The sequence below is a fragment of the Heliangelus exortis genome, chromosome 15, assembly GCF_036169615.1.
Source record: "Heliangelus exortis chromosome 15, bHelExo1.hap1, whole genome shotgun sequence".
In the NCBI taxonomy this organism is placed as follows: Eukaryota; Metazoa; Chordata; class Aves; order Apodiformes; family Trochilidae; genus Heliangelus; species Heliangelus exortis.
The window spans coordinates 4,989,134-5,008,261 of record NC_092436.1 but is presented as its reverse complement, the minus strand read 5'-3'; the positions used below and the strand labels follow the sequence as shown (position 1 = coordinate 5,008,261).

The following is a 19,128-nucleotide window of genomic DNA, read 5'->3' as shown; positions in this document are numbered from 1 at the left end:
ATTACCTTGTCCCTGTGCACTTGTTTAGGTATCAATTAGTATGAGGGAAAATGAGATCTCATTTCCAGTGCAGGCTCTGCACAGTCTGCCCTTGCAGGGAGCATCGTACAAGCCAGAGTCTCTAAAAGTGGCAGCAAGCTCCCAGTTTCCTGCTGCAGTGCCAAGACTCATTTTTCTGGCTCACTAGGCAGCATCCATACAGCCTGCTGGTATGGACACAGCTGAGATAAGGAACATCCCTGTCTCTGCCTCCCAGGTGGAGGATGAATTGTCCAGGAGAAGAGCAGCAGAACCATCTGCAAACAGTATTAAAATGCATGCACTCCCTGCCCACGTGCTCCATGTGTGCCCCCCACCTCTGCATCCTGCTACCCTGGATGTGCCCCTCTGGGATTGTGCAGTGTCTTTCACACCACCTGCACGTAGACAAGTCTCAGCATCTCCTGCATGGCTCCTGTTCTCCCCCTGAGTTCTTAAAACTGTGTTTGTCTAATGTCTTGAGGAAAGGATTTTGACTGTGGGACACTATTGCTCCATTTGAATGAAAAGGAAATCTTTCCTGGACCCTGGATCTCTAATTACACCCAGCTGCTTCTCCAACCTCTTCTCTGGACCATGGCCCACCCTGGGAAGACCTGGCTTGTGTTAATGGGAGCTGAAGGGAAAAACATGCAGACCACCAAGAGAACAGGCAAAGGAGAGGATGGTGGGGCAGGGTAAGACAGAAACAAATATTAAATCAAATCCAGAATCCAGGGATTCCCTGATGAGCATTATGTTGGAGGTGGCTTCAGTTTGACCCTGATATTCCCTTGAGAACAATGTCCTCTGGCTGCTCTTTGAGCTGCCCTGAAGCCAGGAGTACAGCCTTGCTTGAAGAAGTACTGTAGCAGAAAGCTGATCTCAAAACCCACCCCATGAGACTCCCTGGAGACCTTTTGAGCTTCACCCACTGAGTGTGAGAGTCCTGCAGCCAGATGCACTCTCAGGATGCCTTGCAGCAGCCTGGATCCCACACACCCACAGCTCTGCAGCCCCCGTCCTGTCCTGATCAGTGACCACAGTCTGTGCCAGGCCATGGGATAAGCAAAGTCTCTGGAGCTGAGCATGATGAGCAGAGGCTCAAAGACACAGCACACCCCCAAGGGGCCTCCAGATGGAGAGGCTCTGCTTTCACAAGTGGCATAACATACAGGCAGGTTTTCCCCAGGCAATGCACCTCTGAAAGGCCCAAACACAGCAAAGGACCAGTGTAGGAGCATTCCCCAATATACAGCTTGTGCCAGAGCTGGCTAAGAGCCCCAGCAGTGTTTTGATCTAAGCATGTGGCAGAGCAGAGTAAAGGGACTGATGTCCACACAGACAGTGCGTCTTTTATTAGCTCCCATCCCAAGAAGGAAGGAAAGAATATTGTGAATCTCTGCATTGATGCCCTCAGCAGCCTGTGCTGGGGGAAAGAAGAGAGTTCATGCTGTTCTGGCTCATGAATATTGGAGCAGAGCCCACAGGAGTCAGCTGCACAACAGCAGAAATCTCCAGAGGTATTGACTCTGTCCTGGCTATGCCAACCCAGCCCCATCTCATTCCATCCCATCCTGCAGGTGCTGGGCACTCAGGTGGAGGGGGAGCATCATCCAGCTGTGGTATTTAGAAAAAGAAGGGCAAGGTTGGCCTTTGCTGCCCAGAGATTTGTTAATAGAGCTGACTCACAGATGCTTGCAGATGCACAAACCTTTCTCTGGAAAAGAGGAAGTATTTGACCCTGGAGCCCTCTTGGGTCCTGTGAAGGATATGAGCCTGAGGACAAGGCAGTGCTCCTTCATGGCTGCTCCAGAGCAGTGCACAGGGACACACAGCACCTGCTCCTTTTTCCTACACGTGTGAGTGCTGTGAACATCCACTGGTGCTGAGGGATGTGTCTTATCCCAGCTAAACCACAAAGCCACAGCCAGCTTTGCCCATCATAGAATGCTTGGGAACTTCAAAGAGGATTGATGCAAAATAGTGCCAATTGCAACGTCTCCCTTGAAGAGCATCTGTCCTGTACAGATTTAAGAAAACAGCTGTGGAGAAGCCTACAGAGCATCTGTTTCCAGCTGGCATCAGCAGGCTTCACAGCCCAGAGGCAAGTTATCACGGAGCTGAAAGAAAACAACTTGGGAACAAATCTTCAAAGGTGACAGGAGGGAGGAAACCATCCAAAACTGCTGCCTGGACCTTCTGCCAAATGTGGAAGAGGGTAGATTCAGACATAAACCCAAGTGACCTGGACCTCCTGCCCTCATCCCTGCAGCCTTCTGCTTCTCTTAACACACCAGTGACACTGAATTGGGCTTGCACTGATGTCCACACCTTCTGTGTCCCCACTGAGTTTGGTTGAGCTGCGTGTGATGCAAGGAATGCTTTAGCTTAGGGCTGTCTGCAGGCTGGTCAGCAGGGCTGTTTGCTCTGGCCCATCCGTGTTTATATAAATATGTGTCACTCAGCTACTGCTGGCCTTGGTGGTTAATAAAACAAGTGGATCTGATAATGTGTGAAAATCCCAGTGGGTAAACAAACAGAAAGCGGAAGCACTGGAGACCTGTACAATTGCTCTGTCCCATGCAGAGTGCCAAAAATGCCTGAGCAAATGTAAAGGGCTATGGGGCTCCTTTGCACAGTCAGGGTCTGAGCCTCTCAGCTCTGGGTTGAGAGCAGGGCTTAGCCCCATGGTCTGTGCCTGGGATGCAGCAGAGGCCATCGAGTGTTGCTGGTTTGGTGATCAGGTGTACTATTGTTATCCCTGTACATTAATAGGGTGGGGAAAATTCAAGAATCTTGTTTTTATTGAAGTGTTTGTGAGACTGATGCTTTGGACAAACCTGAAGGGATTCGTGGACATAAGCTACTGGAGCCATACTCCCAGGCCTGCCTCAGGCACTGATGGCTTTTTTAGTGAATACAGAAGTTTGAGCTGGGTCAGAGGGGCTGCATGACCATCCCCAAGGGGACATCACTGCCTCCAGAGTCTGTCTGCCTGATGACATGGGGACAATGCAGCACACTGTCTCTGAACTCACCCATGGTGTGCTGGGCAGCAGGAGCTGGAAGAGAGCAAAGTCTGCAGGAATATAAATCAGCTGCTGAAAACAGAAACAAAGGGGCAGCTCTTTCCCCCATGCTTGGACAGAAATCCTGCCCTCATTGAGTCTGAGCCATTGTGCCCTCCCGTGGCACCTTATCTCTCTTCCTCCTTGCTGTCCCTTGCTGACTGGATCCAGCTATTGGTGACAGTCACTGTCTGGCTGTGCTTAAAAGCATCTGCCCACAGAGCTGCCCTGGCAGAGGAGCTGCATGTGCCAACGTGCCTTTTCCCAGCTTGCATAATAGATGAACCCGTTTTCCCCTAATAGAGCAAACGTGCTGACAAAAGACCATTTTTACCCCCACAGCTGTCTCTTGCAAGGTCTTCTTTTTTTCCTTTTTTTTTTTTTTTTTTTTTTTGCACACTCTGAAGTGACTTTCAGCTACTCTGGCAAACTTTCAAATGGGGACGAGGCCTTCCTCTGAAAAGGGCTGTGATTTCACGGACGGAAACTTCCAGCATGGAATAAAAGCTTGTTTTGTTTGTAGTAAACAAGAGCAGTTATATCAAGCTATGGTGGCGTGTGCGTGTGCCTGCATGTGCACATGGAAGGCTCTCACTCTGGAGATCCTCAGCTATATATAAATACACGTGTGCATGTTCTGTCTGGGGGTTTCTTGCAGTTCCTGGACTTTGTCTTTGGGCCACTTGGTGACCAGGCCCTGTGGTTGTGCCTTGTAGTTCAGTGTCTCTGCAGAGGTGGGAAGGGGCAGCAGCCCCCCAGGCCAGCCAAGGGGCTGAAGGGGCTGCAGGGTGCTGTGCAGTGCAAGGAGGTCCCCCCTCCCATGGCACTGGGGAAGGAAACAGCTGGAAACTGGACAGCAGGCAGTCAGCGTGTTTTCTCCTTGCTGTATTTTATCCCTGACTCCCTCCTGCTTTTCTTTCCAGTCTGCTCTCTTTTCTTCATTCTCCTTCCCACCCCATTCATCACACCACAAGCCCCACCCAGCAGCTACACTGAGCCAAGAGAACTCATCACATCTGTGTGTTTCCTTAATAACTCTGGACCCTTTTAATAACGAGAGGGAATTGAGAATAAACGCCTTTCCCTCAGGACCTTATGTGGTTCCCTCTCCTGGCATCAGTACCAGTAGGACAAAGTCATGGAAGGGGGAGACCTGTTTGTGAGTGGGCTGATATTTTACAGCTTAGCAGGGCCACAGAGGTGACCTGGGGATTAGTGAAGATGCCAGCTATCTCCTCATGCCTGTTTTTCACCTTGGAGGATGGCTGTTCCTCCATGCAGCACACCCAGGGCCACACGTGCAGAATCACACCAGACAGTGAAATCCCCACCACATCCACCCTGCTTGCCTCAAACCTAACTGTCCTCTTTGCCCATATCTAGAGGCCAGCACCCTTTGGAGTGGTCGTGGCCCGGAGGCAAGGTGGATCCTACCGGGAAGGAGAAGGAGACCGAGCTCACGTCCTCAGCAGCTCCCAGCAGCGGGCGGGCAATCCGAGAACAGGACTGCGAGGGGACGGGCACCAAGCCCTACTGCAAAGTCCTGGTGCTGATGGAGACCCAGGCGAACGACACGGGTTATTACCGCTGCTATTACAAGTACATTGACGCCAAAATCGAGGGCACCACAGCAGTCAGCGCCTACGTGTTTGTGAGAGGTGAGAGCTGTCCAGAACCTGCGATTTCGGGACTGGGGGAGGGAGGAGAGGGGGGGAGCCCAGGGGCAGCCCATGCACCAGCATAACAGCAAAGTTTTTAAAATTCCTGATGTGCCCCTGCCTCCCTCCCCAGGACAGAGTGGCTGCTGCAGGCTTCGGGAGGCGGCCAAGGGCTGGCTTTCTGCACTTGAAGGGAACCAATATCCGTCCATTTCTAGGGGATGGCAGCAGGGTCTGGGATTCAATTATGTCCCAGCCCGGGGGCATCGCTCCAGCCAGGCTGGAATGCAGGAATTTAAGGAGCAAGAGCCAGGCCTCGGAGACGCTCCGTTGCTAAAAAAAGCACAAGAGTTAGCTTCGGGGCAGCTGGGGGCTCTCCGGGATGCTAGCAGCCAGAGGTGGTACCGTTCCATAAAGCTGAGACTGAGAGATGAGGCATGGCACAAACATGCCGTGAGCAGCCTCCTCCTGGCAGCCTCGGATGCTCCTCCCCACGCTGCCTGCACAGGGGCTGCCTGCACAGGCAGGGTTAGGAGACACGTTTGGGGGGAGGAGGAGGAGGAGGAAGGCTGCCCACCAGGCTTGGAGCTGGAACCGCAGCTGAGCAAGTGGCTGCAGGGCCGATACTCAGCTTCTCCGTGCCCCAGGGGCTCCTCCTCTGCTGTCTCCCCCACTGCTCGCAGCACACTCCAGCAAGATAAATGAGCTCTGTCCCCTGGAAACAGTTGGCTGAGCTATTTCTCTTTCCACCCCCATTTATTAGTTGGTGCAGTTGTTATAAGCCAGGCAGGTCATGACATAGAAGATGCATATTTCAGAAGTCCTAGGGCAAAGCTGCATTTGCCTCTGCAACTATTCGGGGGAAAAATGCAGGGGCAACTCCGAAAAGCTGGGCAGCTGCCAGAGAGAGGAATTGAGATCTGTTTGGGCAATTACCTCCTCTTCCAGTGGGCTGTCCCAAAACAGGACAGAGCTTCCATGGATCCCAGATATGTTGTGAGGAGATATCTGAGAGTTGGACAGGGGTGTTAAGACACTCTGAAGTGTTGGATTAGGATGGAGGCAAAAGAGCTCCTTACACACGCTAAAAAAAAAGCACAACCTAACGAGCTTACATGCAGGGAGTGCTTTTGCAAATGTTTGATTTTCTTTGTGATCCAGCAAATGCCATTTTGCCCCGTTGTCCACCTTCTCTCACCTCTGGCCTCATCTGCAGCTCAGCAATGCCTCTCCTGTTTACCAGAGAGCAGCAGGTATGCACGTGTGGTGTAGCTCAGGGGCAATAAATCCCACACTGTCAGGGCCCACGGGACTCACAGTGCTTGTGGACAGCGTGTGTGCAACAGATCCAGCCAACACCTCACAGTGTTGCTGTGCATGTGGCTACACAGCACATGTTCATACTCATTCCCATCAGGCTCTGCCTTGTTATGGCTATCAAGCATCCAGGAAACCTCGGAATCTGCCTTTCCAGACAGGACAGGCTTTCAGGCAGGAGAAGGGACATGTCAGGAAAACCCAGGCATACGGTAACCATAGCCATTGCAGAACATCCAGATAAAGCCCTGCCTGTTCCTGCTGAACTGGGCTGCGATGTGAAACTGTCCCTTGAGAGCTTGGAAGGGCTGATGTAAGTGTCAGGGATGTTTGGAGACAGCATGATCAGACCCGAGGTTTAACCATCAACTTCATTTCTCATGTTAAGAGCTTGGTGGAACTGCCAGGAATAAAATATCTGTGCTTGGCTGGAAAAATGGGTTCTTCTGTATTTTACCTGCAGTTCAATTCTCAAATGAACTCTTCATGCATATGTCTCATTTCCCACAGGTCTGGTTAGGTGTGTGTTTTATTACAGCTACAGATAGCACTGTAAACATACAGAATAGCTCATCAGGGTGGAATAGGTTATGTGCAGCCCCCATCTCATGAGGCTGATTATACATTAGTGAAGAAGATGCTAAATTATTCCCATCTGATGCATTAAGACAGCCTTATAGAAAATATGTGATGTGGTCAGCGAGGGGAGTTAGTGCATGAATCAACCTCATTGGCAGCACAACCAGCCCAGTAAATCAGTTCATTCTTGGCTGCCATCTGAGCTTGGAGAGGAACTTATGGTCTCTCACCTCTGGCAGTTTTGTACCTCCTCCCTTTCATGTGCCCAGAGCCTGGGAGAGGAATGAGGAACATGGTCACTCTCAGAAACAAATCGGATTTCAGAAGACAGCAATCCTGTGGCAGCACAAAACCCCAGGAAGTAAAGATAAGAAGTCTCTGGGCAATCTGTATTCTTATAAGAGCAACACATTTCCTGTGCATGGCTTATTCCACTAAAGCTGTAGAAAAGAAGTGCTTCACCAGGGTAGGTTTTTGCAGCATGACTATCATTGAAGCAACAACTTTATAGATACAAAATTAAAGGAATTTCATTATGCCCTTAACAGTGGGAACATGGAGTTGGGTTAGTTTGTGCCCAAAGTAATTTGAACAGCTATATTCCCAAATGGGGATCATTACCAAATTTTTGACTTGTCATTTTAGACAGGCAGCTTTAGGGACTGGGTAGCAGAGGGAAAGCCTCTGGTTGGAAAACAGATGTCCTGATGCTGCAGTCCTTTGAAATCAAGGATTTAGCTGCAATCCAGGTGAATAAATAACAACTGTTAAGGGCACAGGGATAATTTGATCTGTTTCCAGAAATCCAGAAGCCATAAAATCCCCACAGATCCCATCTTTCCATCACATCAAATCCAAGCACTGCCAATCAGCCAGGTGAGGAGGTGCCTCAGCAGCAGCTGCCATGAGGCACTGCAAGACAGACCTCAACCCTTCCACCCTCTGGCCAGCCATGGCTTGAGATACAAGTGTATTTTGCATCTTGGCCTCACCAGCTCTTCCCAGTGTGTCTCAGAAAGAAATAGAAATAGGGTCCATGCTGCCCTGGTAGCTTACCAGCTCTTTGGGACTGGGTTGGTCTTTTTGCTCTGTCATGATGGTTTAGGGCCACATCTCCTTTTTATGCTGCCATTAACTCCTTTCCACTATGAGCCACACTTGCACTTTTCTTGTTGGACACAGGCCTGTGAGCCAGATGGGGCAGCCCTTTCTGCAGACACTTCTTGGTGCTAGATCTGCATGGAGTTCAGTGTAACACCCCTGGCCTTGCTGAGTCATTTCACTGATTAAATTTGGGTGGTTTTGCCCTTCCTGTCAATATTTGTGCCTGCAGCAGCTGGGAGGCAGCGGGGTGGCAGCCCTGGAAAGCTCAGCTCATCTGTTTATCCCCCGGCCAGGATGGCTGCAGGATGACATCTGAGCACCATTCTGCTGTGGATCACTTCCTCCCACAGCCCCACACCCTCCCTGCCACCCCCCAGCTGGGCAGGCACTGAGCCCAGGACCAGACCTGTTGGTTTCACATAGGGTCAAATCCAGGCAGAGACCTCGAGGGGGCCAGGAAAGGGGAGGTCATTTCCAGCACTGCCCAAATATCACACAAGTGCCTCTCACTGGCACAGTGCTTGGTGCCTGGCCCAGCCCCTGCTCCCTTTGCATTCCTGAGCTCCAGGTGTCTCCTCTGACATTCACACATTGCAGATGAGGCCATCCAGCTCAACACGACTCCCTCTGACAAGCTCATGCTGTATTAAAGAAAGCCAGAAAGACTTTTTTGTCCCTTCTCCCGATACTGTTCTCAGCTCTGTTTATTTGTTCTTTTCCTTGTGTGTTCTCTTCAGATTTTGAGCAGCCATTTATCAATAAGCCAGAGACCCTCCTCATCAGCAAGAAGGAGAGCACTTGGGTACCATGCCTCGTGTCCATCCCAGATCTTAACGTCACACTAATCTCGGTGAGAGCTCCGACAATGGGAGATTGGACCAAGAGCTATTGCATTTGTTGTGCATTTTTAATCGCCTGAAGGAAGTGGAACAGGCACTGCCAGGAATGGAAAATGCATGGGATACATTTTCCATGGAAAGTACAAGCCACTGGCTTCCTTGTTTTATTTGCTGGTTGAAGCTGTGCTGTCCAGTTCCCTTGGGCAGACCCCATAGGCTTCCTACCTACCTTGCTTCTCTTCCCTAGAGCTCTATGAAACAAAACAGAAAATTTTTTTAATCCCATTTCCCCACACCATCCCCTCTTTGCTCTGGTGTCTGTGATCTACAAATCCAGTCGGTGGTCAGCATCCCCATGAGGGAGGAGGCTGCAGCCCTGGGACTGATGGCTAAAAACAACTCCGTTATCAGTTTGCTTGTGCTTTTTTTTTTTTTTTTTTACAATACAAATATATCCTTCCAGGATGAGTGTTACTATTGTACAAAGGCCTCCAGGGACACTCTGGGGGCCAGGGGCTTTTCTCTTGCCTGGGCAGGACACTACCCAAGGTCAGCACTCATCCCAGTGGGGCTGATGTTTGGGACATCAGCATCAGTTTCCTTAGCTATTACTATAAGTTTCCATTCCTGGAAGTCTCTGGCCCACTCTGCAGACAGGGAAGCTGCTCAATTGCTCGGGGTACAGGGGAGGCCAGGATTCCTAGATGACAAACCCTTATGGAGAGAGAATGGGAGGCCAGCACAGCACCATGCTCTGTCCTTTCTTCCCACAAAAGAGATACGCCAGCCACAGCAAAGCCTGGAAGGGGTGGGGTAGGAATATTGTTGCCCTCTTGTTTCACAGTTGTCAAAATATTAATTTTTACAGCAAAATTCCATCATCCACCCTGATGGGAAAAGCACTTTCTGGGACAACAAGAAGGGAGTGCAGGTACCCACGCACTTGATCAGGGATTCCTTGTTCGTCCAGTGTGAGACTGTCATTGACAAGAAGGTCTTCAAATCCAATTTCTTCATCATCCATATAGCAGGTGAAAATTTGTGAAGATGCAGGGGGGGAGCAGTTTGAATGACTCTGAAGTCCATCAGTGTGGCTCATGGGGTTGTTGTGGTTCTCTCTAGCTACACAGACTCTGCATGGTGCTTTTATCTCTTGTGCTGTGTGCCAGACAAAGATACACCAAGCAGCAGGAGGTCATACTCAAGCTTTCTGTAAAAAATACTTACAGTATGCAGTTAATAGGTCAGAAATGTATTTTTATTGCCTCTTCTGCATCAGGGAGCGAGCTGTACGACATCCAGCTGTATCCCAAGAAAGCCATGGAGCTGCTAGTGGGAGAGAAGCTGGTTTTGAACTGCACGGTGTGGGCTGAGTTCAACTCCGGTGTCCGTTTCCAGTGGACTTACCCTGGCAAACAGGTACCAGCAGCTCTCCATGCACTGAACCACTCTCCTCTGAGTCTTCTCCTCCTGCCCCTTCATTGTTCCTCTTTGCATCACTAGCAGGGCCCTGCTTTCATGATCCTAACCATGCTGTGCCCTGAACATCTCGGTCAGAGGGCTTTCCCATTTTTCTGTCCTGCAGCAGAAGGCAGACAGAGGGAAGACCCCTTTTCCTGGCAGAAAGCATTCTCTTTACTGGTGTCTTATTGCTCAGGGGCTCTCCTGGGCAAACACTGGCTTCAGTTTCACCAGTGCAAATCCAGAGCAAACATCCTTGGCTTAAAAGGAGCTGTTGTAGCCACACAGCCCTGGTTACCAAGAGCCTGTGGGGGGCCCCTTCCCTGATGTGTTTTCACCCTGTTGTGACCTCTGACTCTTGTGAGACAGGGGAATCCCCTGAGGACATGACTGTGTTCACATACCCATAGGGTTCCCAGTCTGGTTACTGGGCTGCAGATCAGAGCAAAACCTGTGCCAAATTGTGGTGCAGCGTCAGGCAGACAATCACAGAGGGCTCCTTGCCTTTCCAACCCTGAAGAAGGCAGTCAGTGGTGGAGATGCCTGCCTGGGGAGATTCAGACACTGGGCAGCAAAGCCCATCTTCACAGCCCCATCCTGTTGGTGTCTTTCATCCCCTTTCCTCTGTCATCTCCTGCAGACACAGAGGGCAGTGATAGAGCCCGAGCGCCGGTCCCTACAGACACACACAGAGCTCTCCAGTATCCTGACCCTGCACAATGTCACCCAGCAGGACCTGGGCAGGTACACCTGCACTGCCACCAACGGAGCCCAGATGCTGGAGGAGAGCATCGATGTCATCGTGCATGGTATGGCACCTTCTGCTTCCTCACAGAGCCACAGCCAAGAGCCAAGCTGCAAGCAGAGCAATACCCAGGCTGCTTGGGCAGTGCTTGGCTCAAAGCTCCTCAATACAGCAGCTCCTGCACCTTCATCCCACTCTGCTTTAGTAAAACCTACCCTTCCTCCAGTCCCTCAGCTCTTCTGCACCTCAGCACCACACTGGGAGCATGATCACACTCAGCAAGGTGCCAAGATGATGATAGAGAGATGGAAACACCAAATTGGCCTAAATGCTAGTGGGATGGCAGGAGACACAGGTCTTGTGTCCCTGCAGTGGATGCAGAGCTGCTGTGGCATGGCTGGCCTGTGAGACACCCAGCTGCAGGTGCACAAGGCACTGTCAGCACTGTGTGGCTGTCTCCTGGCAGCAGAAATTCATGGATCAGCACAGCCTCCCTGCAGCTCTGATGGCTCCCAGCAGCGAGGCAGGGGCAGCTCTTCAGCTGCTGGAGTTGCAATGCTGTGCTGGCCTGACCCATTCCCTTCTGCTCCAGAGAGGGGGCCCTGCCAGCAACAGGGATATGGAAGGAGGCCTGGGGGTTGTATGGGCACATGGGACAATAGAAGATTTTGCTTATTTTTACTTCATTGTTTCAGAGAAGGAGTAATTTTCACTGCACTGCCACAAGCCCCCCCTGTCCTTGATCCTTGCTATCAGGCCCTATGGAGAGCAGCAGAGTTGGGTGACAGCCTGTCCCTTTGTGTTCTCAACTCCATGCTCACCTTTTTTCTTGCAGAAAAGCCCTTTATCAATGTGGAGTGGAGGAGGGGCCCTGTGATAGAAGCCACTGCAGGAGATGAAGCTGTGAAGCTGCCCGTGAAAGTTGTGGCTTACCCCCCACCAGACTTCCAGTGGTAACTCACCTTTCTTAGCCTGAGACACCTTCTCCTCTCCTCCTCCCCTCTGCCAAGTAGGGAAACCTAGCCTGACCACCTTGTTAGATCCCTCTGCAGCCAAGATTGTCCCAAATGTCACTTTTTTCTCACCCATGGGGGTCATTTCTGTCACCTTTCCTGGCTCTCAGCTGCACAGCTTGGGTTTGGAGGGAGGGGTGAGGTCTAGGGGAGAAGCAGCAAAGGCCCTGGCCTGGCTTGGCAGCTCTGCACTGTCTGGAAAGGCCACTGCCCCTCTCATGCCCCTGCAGAAGGAGTCACATCTGTCCACATGAGCAAGAGAAGGGGATAGGTTGTGCACTGCATCATCTTGCACTCCCACCAGGGCTGGCTGGGAGCTTTGCATCCACACACTGCTCAGGGCAGAGCTACAACATCCCTGACCCCACACACCTCCATGTGAGGCAATGAGCAGACCTGAGCATCACTCAGGTCTGGGGGAAACTCAGGGGTCTCTCAGCACTAGCAAGGGGCACCCTGGCTGTGTTCTAGTGGGGCCCAGCAACCCCCTGCCCAGCTGCCAGTGGGACACTTCCTCCCCATGGCTGCATTTTCTCTCTGCCTCCCTACAGGTACAAGGACGGGAAGCTAATTCCCAAGCAATCTCAATCTTCAATGCAGATCAAGGATGTGTCAGAGCAGCACGCTGGGACGTACACCCTGGTTCTGCGGAACAGGCTGGCGGGGCTGGAGAAGCACATCAGCCTCCAGTTAATTGTCAATGGTAAGGGAGGGAGGACAGGGCTGGGAGGAAAGCACTGAGCCCGTGGCCCCAGCCTTTGGCCACTGAGCCCATGGCCCCAGCCTTTGGGCTGCTCAGGGACAAAGTCCCCATTGCTGCCCTAAAGCAATTGGTACCCGCATCATCTCCTTCCTCCCTATTGCTGAGGGATGCTCTGGGTACAGTCAGGCTGGTTCCTTGTGGCCTGGGTGGCAGGGGGCCCAGTTTTATTCCTGGTTCCATCACTCTGGGCAAGATATGGTCTTGCTCAGTGGCCATTTCCCAGCTGCAGATGGAAATACTGCTGAGGGTGACCCTGGCTGATAAAGACTTGAGAGCAGGCCAGCTGTATCGTACATGAAGCCTGGAGCTTTTCCTCTGGGTGGGAAACTCCCAAGGAGCTTTCCCCCAGCAGAACCTGGTCCCTGTCATGCAGGAGCCAGCACAAAAAGTGCTGGAAGTGCTGAAGGGATTCATCTCCAGCAGGCTTTGCAGCCCTGTGCTGGGGGCTGCCAGACAGTGCTTTGATCCCTGCAGCATCCAGACAGTTGTACTCTGCAGAGGAAGGACAAATGGTGTCACTTGAATCTGCATAAGTATAACCTGCTCTGCCTCCTCCAGGCCTGAGCTCCCCAGGAGCTGCTCTGGGAGCCATAGTGCTTTAAGGCACAGTCTTTCTACAGCCAGGCCTGGGGAGGGCTGTGCCTGGCCTGGGGATGCAGCAGCTGAGCCCACGCTCACTCACAGTCTCACTCTGATCCTTGCAGTTCCTCCACGCATCCATGAGAAGGAAGCCTCTTCCCCAAGCATCTACTCCCGGAGGAGCCCCCAGGCCCTCACCTGCACAGTCTATGGCATCCCAGCACCACAGGTGATCCAGTGGCAGTGGAGGCCATGGATGCCCTGTCGGATGTTCTCCCGACGCAGCCTGTAAGTGTCATTTCTTCTTCCAACACCCACATCTTACCTGGCCACTGCTTTATGGGTTCTTTGTGACTGTGGCTGTGTCACAGACCCCATCTTGCTTTTGCTCTCCCAGCCACAACATGGCAAGAGGAAGACAGCACAAACTGGTAGCTTGGAGCACCATGCACTCACTGTCCTTGTGGGGAGGCAGAGTGGAGCCCACCAGAGACACTTGTACTCCACGTAGGAGTTTTGCCCAGCCTGGCTGGTCCCAGACACCGAGGGCTTCCACAGCTTCCCCTATATCCTCAGCCATCTGCATCTGGCAGTGAATGTCCATGGGCTGGTTACACTTCACAGCACCTGCAGTAAACCCACTGACTACTGTGCTAATGGGGAAACTGAGGCAGATTGCAGGAGAAATTGTCACAAGCCCTTGGTGAGACCCTGAGGGCTCACCCCATTCCTGCCCTAAGGTCCCTGTGGGTTTTTCAGTCCTTCATTTTCTGCTGGGGAATGGTGGAAGCAAAAGTGCTGATAGGCAGGGGAGCAAACCTGCTGTGTGTGGGGAAGAGTTGCTGATCCCAGGGGAAGCACCAGCTCTCTGCCAGCTGCTGGGATGGTTTCCAAACACCCCAGGAGGGTGTTTGTGCCAGCAGTGCTAATAGGCAGGCAGGAAGGGTGCTGGTGCCCTGGGAAGTTGGGGCAGGACCAGGCAGAGCTGCAGTGGCATTTTTTAGCAGCAGCTTCTCAGGAAGCAGGAAAAGGGATGCTGGGGAGTTGTAGCCAGAGCAGTCAGAGTGGAGGACACCAGGGTGGCTGGAGGAAGCCAGGTCCTGCAGCCCTGTGCAGGCTGCTGCTGAGCCAGAGACACTGGAGAGCTCTCCATTGCATGCGAGTGCACTGTGGCCCTGTCAGGAAGCAGAGGGGCCCATGAATTATGAGCACTGTCTCCCAAGGCCACCATATTTCTGCCCAGCATAGCTCCAGAGGATGCAGGAGGCTTCTTTCTGGCTTCCTGTTGTTTACACAGCTCACCGATGTGTTTGCCTTGCTGAGAACTATGCACTGCCAGCACGCACCCTTGCCACTGCTCTTGGGTGTTCAGATCTGCCTGCCTGGAATTTTGGGCAGATCCTCCCATCTCCTTGCTCCACCTGCATTTCAGAAGCACCCTGCAGGCTGCAGTATCCTGGGTTCCTGACAGATTAGGGTTCTTCTACCCCCTGCCTGCCCTAGCCCCAAAGAGGTGCTACCATTCAGAGAAGGATGAAACTATAGACCTGGGGGTGAAGATGCTTCCTGGGAAAGTAGTGTCCATTCCCTGCCTCAGTTTCCACATCTGTTGATAGTGTTTGTCTCACTAGTGATTGCAGAGCCAGTACATTAGAACTGTGTAGCCAAGAGACCCAGGAAATTTTGCAGTCAGAGGACAGGGGTACCAGTCCTCAGACAAAGCCATTTTTGTTGCCTGCTTCCCAATTGACCCTCTCTCCACCTCTCTCCTCTTTCTCCTGCTCCTTCCTGGCTGCTGGATTAGCAATAGCAGGCACCGGGCAGCAAGGAGGCACCAGAGGGACCGGATGCCTGAGTGCAAGGACTGGAAAGATGTGTCACAGCTGGATGCAGTGAACCCCATCGAGAGCATCGACACCTGGGTGGAGTTTGTGGAGGGGAGGAACAAGGTGAGGCCAGAGCCCCAAGCCCGTCCTGAAGTGGGGAGTTGGAGACAGGAACCCTCAGAGGGATCCTTGGGGATCAACCAGCAAAAGTGGCCTAGAAACAAGCCTGGCAGAGGCAGGTTTGGGGAGGGCTTCATACCTCTGCTTTTAAAGAAAACCATAAGTGGCCATTCCCAGCTCTGGGGCACCGTGGTACCAGGCAGCTCCAGGGCCAGGGGAAGCTGTCATCTTTGAGAAATTATCCTGTGTCCAGAGAAGCTGCCACAGGGGATGACTGGACAGGAGAGTTTACACTGATTGCTGTTGCGTGCAGGGCACCTATCAGGGGACTGCAGGGGCTCCTGTGCCCATTCCTGAGCACTCCTGCTTGAGCTGTTCTGGAAGACACAAACCCCACAGAGGAGAGCAGGAGTTACAGATGGACAAGGAAATCCCTGGCCTCAGGAAAGTGCACTTGTGTAGCAGGGTATTTCATCCAGCTGTCCCCATTCCACTGGGACCACAGAAGTGTGGAGATGCTGGTGTCCATCTGCTGCGGGTTTGTGAGCAAGAGCACATGTGCCCCACAGAGCCCACCTCTCCATCACAGCATTTCCTCTCTGGAAAGAATATTTCTTCCTTGTTGCAGTGTGTGACCTGCAAACAGCCAGACATTGCTTGCTGCCTGTTTCTTTCTGCCTCTCTGGTAGCCACAAGTGTCAGGTCTGTGCCATGACGAGGTTCCTGTTCCCGCTGGTGTCAGGCACCAGCCGCTCGCAGAGGGATGCAGAACAAACAAATGGGCCCCCATTTCCTAAAGTCACTTCCTGTTTTCCTACACACCTCCAAAGGCACTTCCCGTCCCCTGGCCTGGCCGGGAGTTCATCACTCTGCCAAAAGGGTGGCAGGGAAGGGAGAGGCAAGGATTGGTGTCCTCTGGAGGAAGTGAACAGGGGTGGTGGGGTCTCCTGGGTGAGAAGCCCTTGTGTCCCCCTTCACATGTGACTGTTGTTCTAGTCCCTTCTGATCTTTCCCTTTCTTCCTCGTTCTCTTCCTCCTATTCTACAGCTGTGTCCTTCTCATTCCATCTATTTGGTTGCAACTGTCCTGGGGGTGCAACTTAGATTGTGCAGCCTAAAGATGTGCAAGACCTCTGGGAGAAGAGCTCTTCCACTTGTGATGGGATGCTATGTCCTCAAATCTGTTTTCTCTCCCTCTCCATCTCCTTTCTGCCTGTCTTCCCTTACCATCTTCCTCTGTTTTTTATTCTGTCTGGAACAGCCAGAATGAGCCATGGGGTGTGCAGTTCATAGCCTTGCACTGCAGGCAGCAGGATGATGTCAAACCCAGAAACCCCGACTCAAACCTAACAAGGGCAGATTAGAAGGAAAATCCCCAAGAAACAGGAAAAGCAGCACACAAAAGTGCCAGCAGTAGGGTCACTTCAGCTGTATTGAATAACCCCAAGAAACGGAAAAGGCAATGCACAAAAGTAGTAGTAATAAGGTCACTGGAGCTGTGTTGAGCACACACGGAATGAATGACTGTTCCTCCTGATGAACACAACCTAACTCCTTGCCACTTAGAACAGAAATGCTATGGGATGAATAAGCAAAAGCAAAGGAGTTTCCCTGTAGGAACACACATAATTTTGCATTTTAAACGCTGTCTCATTAGAGGGATTTTTTGCATGTGATTAACTTGTCATTTAATCTGGGAGGGAGGAGAAACCCATGCTTCCAACAGCAGATCTCCTCTAAGGGGAGTGCTTGTAACACGTTTGGAAGCTCACATGTGCAGTGTGAGCTGAGAGCAGGAGTTACTGCCCAGCTGCCTTTCCTGGCTTCTCTGGTGACAGCATCCCTTGTGTCCATGATCCCAGGAAAGCAGCCTGGCTGTTTGCCCAATCTTAGTCACATCTTGCTGGAAGAAGGAAGGAGGAAGATTTTAGGACCGTGTCTATATACACCTGGAATTTAAAGGGAGAAGCTGACAGCTCTTCCAGAGTGGTGAAAGCTGGGATGTTTTCGCAGGTTTGATTTCCCTTTATGGATAAAAGGTGTGCTTGCAGGTCTCCACTGAACTCTGTGGGACACTAAATAGCCACTTAACTGCAGAGGGCTTGGGGAACCAAAGCCTTGGTGTCCTTTTCCTTTCTGCTCGCTGTTATAAAGCTTGGCATAAGCTTAGCCATCCCCTCAGCCCTGCATCATGTTCATGTCCCCCTTGCTGGGCACAGACCTGTCCCCATGGAGACCTGAGGGGCTTAGCAAGAAGTTTGCTTCCATGGAGACTGGGATCCATAAAAAGAAGCAGAGACCAGAAGTAAAACCATGATGCTGTCACCAGAGCCAAATGATGAGGCTTGAAATGCACAAAGGGCTATTGAATAAGGGGCTACTTTAGCATAAACTTTCCCCAGGTGCAGCTGCCCCCTGGGGCCAGGCTTGCTGTGTGCTTTGCTCTCTGGCAGAGAGCAGCATTGATCCTACTTCTCTTCCCTGTTTCCCTCCCTAACTCCTCCTTTATGCTCTCTTTCCCCATCAGACAGTCAGCAAACTGGCCATCCAGGAGGCCAACGTCTCAGTCATGTACAAGTGTATTGCTTCTAACAAAGTGGGTCGAGATGAGCGACTGATCTACTTCTACGTGACCAGTGAGTACTGGGGACATCCCAGCTGAGCTCTCTGCTTTGAATCCTGCCAGGTCCTGTCAGTCACAGTTAGCACCTTAAACAGTGACCAGGAAGCCAAAGACAGCAGGAAAGCAGAGCAAACCCAGAGCTCTGCTGAGTGCCAAAAGCCTGAAGCCGTGGCAGCAGATCCTGCAGGCAGATCTTGGGGTTAAGCCTGTGCCCAGGTCCTGGAGCAGCCGGGGAAGGTCCTGGACTGGGGATGTCCTGCTGGCTGAGGCCCAGGCATCTCCCAGGACTAGGGATGTGCCTGGTCCAAGAGCATCCTCTAGTGGCACTGCCCGATCCGCGCCCAGGCAGGGTCTTGCTGGCCTGAGACTCCCGACAAAGTCCTCACCAGACTTTGGCGGGGTGCCCCGTGCAGGCAGGAGTCTGTCCCTGTCTATTGCTCCATTGAGGAGCCCACCAAGGGCACAGCAGAGGCTTTTCAGACAGACCCCAGAAGCCTGGGTTCATGGCCCTCATAAATAGTGCCTGGGCTGGCAGAGCCACCAGTTTTTGTGGAGGCAGAAGAACATCTTCAGTTGCTGCTCCAGTAATGTTTTGTGTGTGCAGTTGTCCAGCCTGGCTGTGTAGTTTCCCACAAGTGTAAGAGAAAGCATGTGTGCAGTCCAGAATGCTGCAGCTGAGCTGAGAGCAGTAGCAGCCTAATTCTGACCTCCCAGTCTTGCTTCACCTGTGACCCTGTCTTAGTTTGACCCTGGGACTTAGCATGTCCCTTAGCACTTGCTGGGCTTAAGCTGTTGGTTGCCAGCAATCTGTGTGTCACAGTTCTGCTCTAGATTGGTTTCCTTTACCCTGGCTGAGGACAAGGGGGTCCCAGAGAGCTGAGCCCAAGGAGCCAATTTCATTGTGTTTGGTAGCTCAGCCATGAAAACTCATTCACATGTTCATTTCCTTCCTGAAAGCCATTCCAGACGGGTTTGAAATTGAGTCCCAGCCCTCAGAAGAGCCCATAGAGGGGCAGGACCTACAGCTGAGCTGCAATGCAGACAACTACACCTATGAGAACCTGCAGTGGTATCGGCTGAACCTCTCCAAGCTCCACGACGAGGAGGGAAACCCCCTGGTGCTGGACTGCAAGAACGTCCACCACTATGCCACCAAGATGCAGGGCGAGCTGCGCTTCCAGCCCGACTCCAACGATGCAACCTTGCTGCTCACCATCCCCAACATCTCCCTGGGAGATGAGGGAGACTACGTGTGTGAGGTGCAGAACCGGAAGACCCGGGAGAAGCACTGCCACAAGAAATACATCTCTGTGCAGGGTGAGGGTCCACAGGGCAGGCGGGAGTGACAGAGGAGAGCTGGTGCTCTTGCTGCCATCAGCTTCCCAGCTCGTCCCCAGGGGAAGCCACGCAAGC

The 19,128-nt window shown here is 52.1% G+C and overlaps 1 protein-coding gene across 5 annotated transcripts in view; it reads left to right on the top strand.

Moving 5' to 3' along the window:
- The window catches only part of FLT4 (fms related receptor tyrosine kinase 4), a 58,496-nt gene that overhangs the window by 24,198 nt on the left and 15,170 nt on the right, over positions 1–19,128 (top strand). For all 5 annotated transcript variants that reach the window (XM_071759007.1, XM_071759003.1, XM_071759008.1 and 2 more), the window contains exons 3-13: positions 4,473–4,747; positions 8,485–8,597; positions 9,455–9,617; positions 9,866–10,005; positions 10,688–10,856; positions 11,628–11,745; positions 12,357–12,508; positions 13,273–13,435; positions 14,952–15,096; positions 17,620–17,728; positions 18,673–19,032. In XM_071759007.1, coding sequence (XP_071615108.1) covers positions 4,473–4,747; positions 8,485–8,597; positions 9,455–9,617; positions 9,866–10,005; positions 10,688–10,856; positions 11,628–11,745; positions 12,357–12,508; positions 13,273–13,435; positions 14,952–15,096; positions 17,620–17,728; positions 18,673–19,032 — 1,907 coding nt within the window. The remainder of the gene's footprint in view (positions 1–4,472; positions 4,748–8,484; positions 8,598–9,454; positions 9,618–9,865; positions 10,006–10,687; positions 10,857–11,627; positions 11,746–12,356; positions 12,509–13,272; positions 13,436–14,951; positions 15,097–17,619; positions 17,729–18,672; positions 19,033–19,128) is intronic.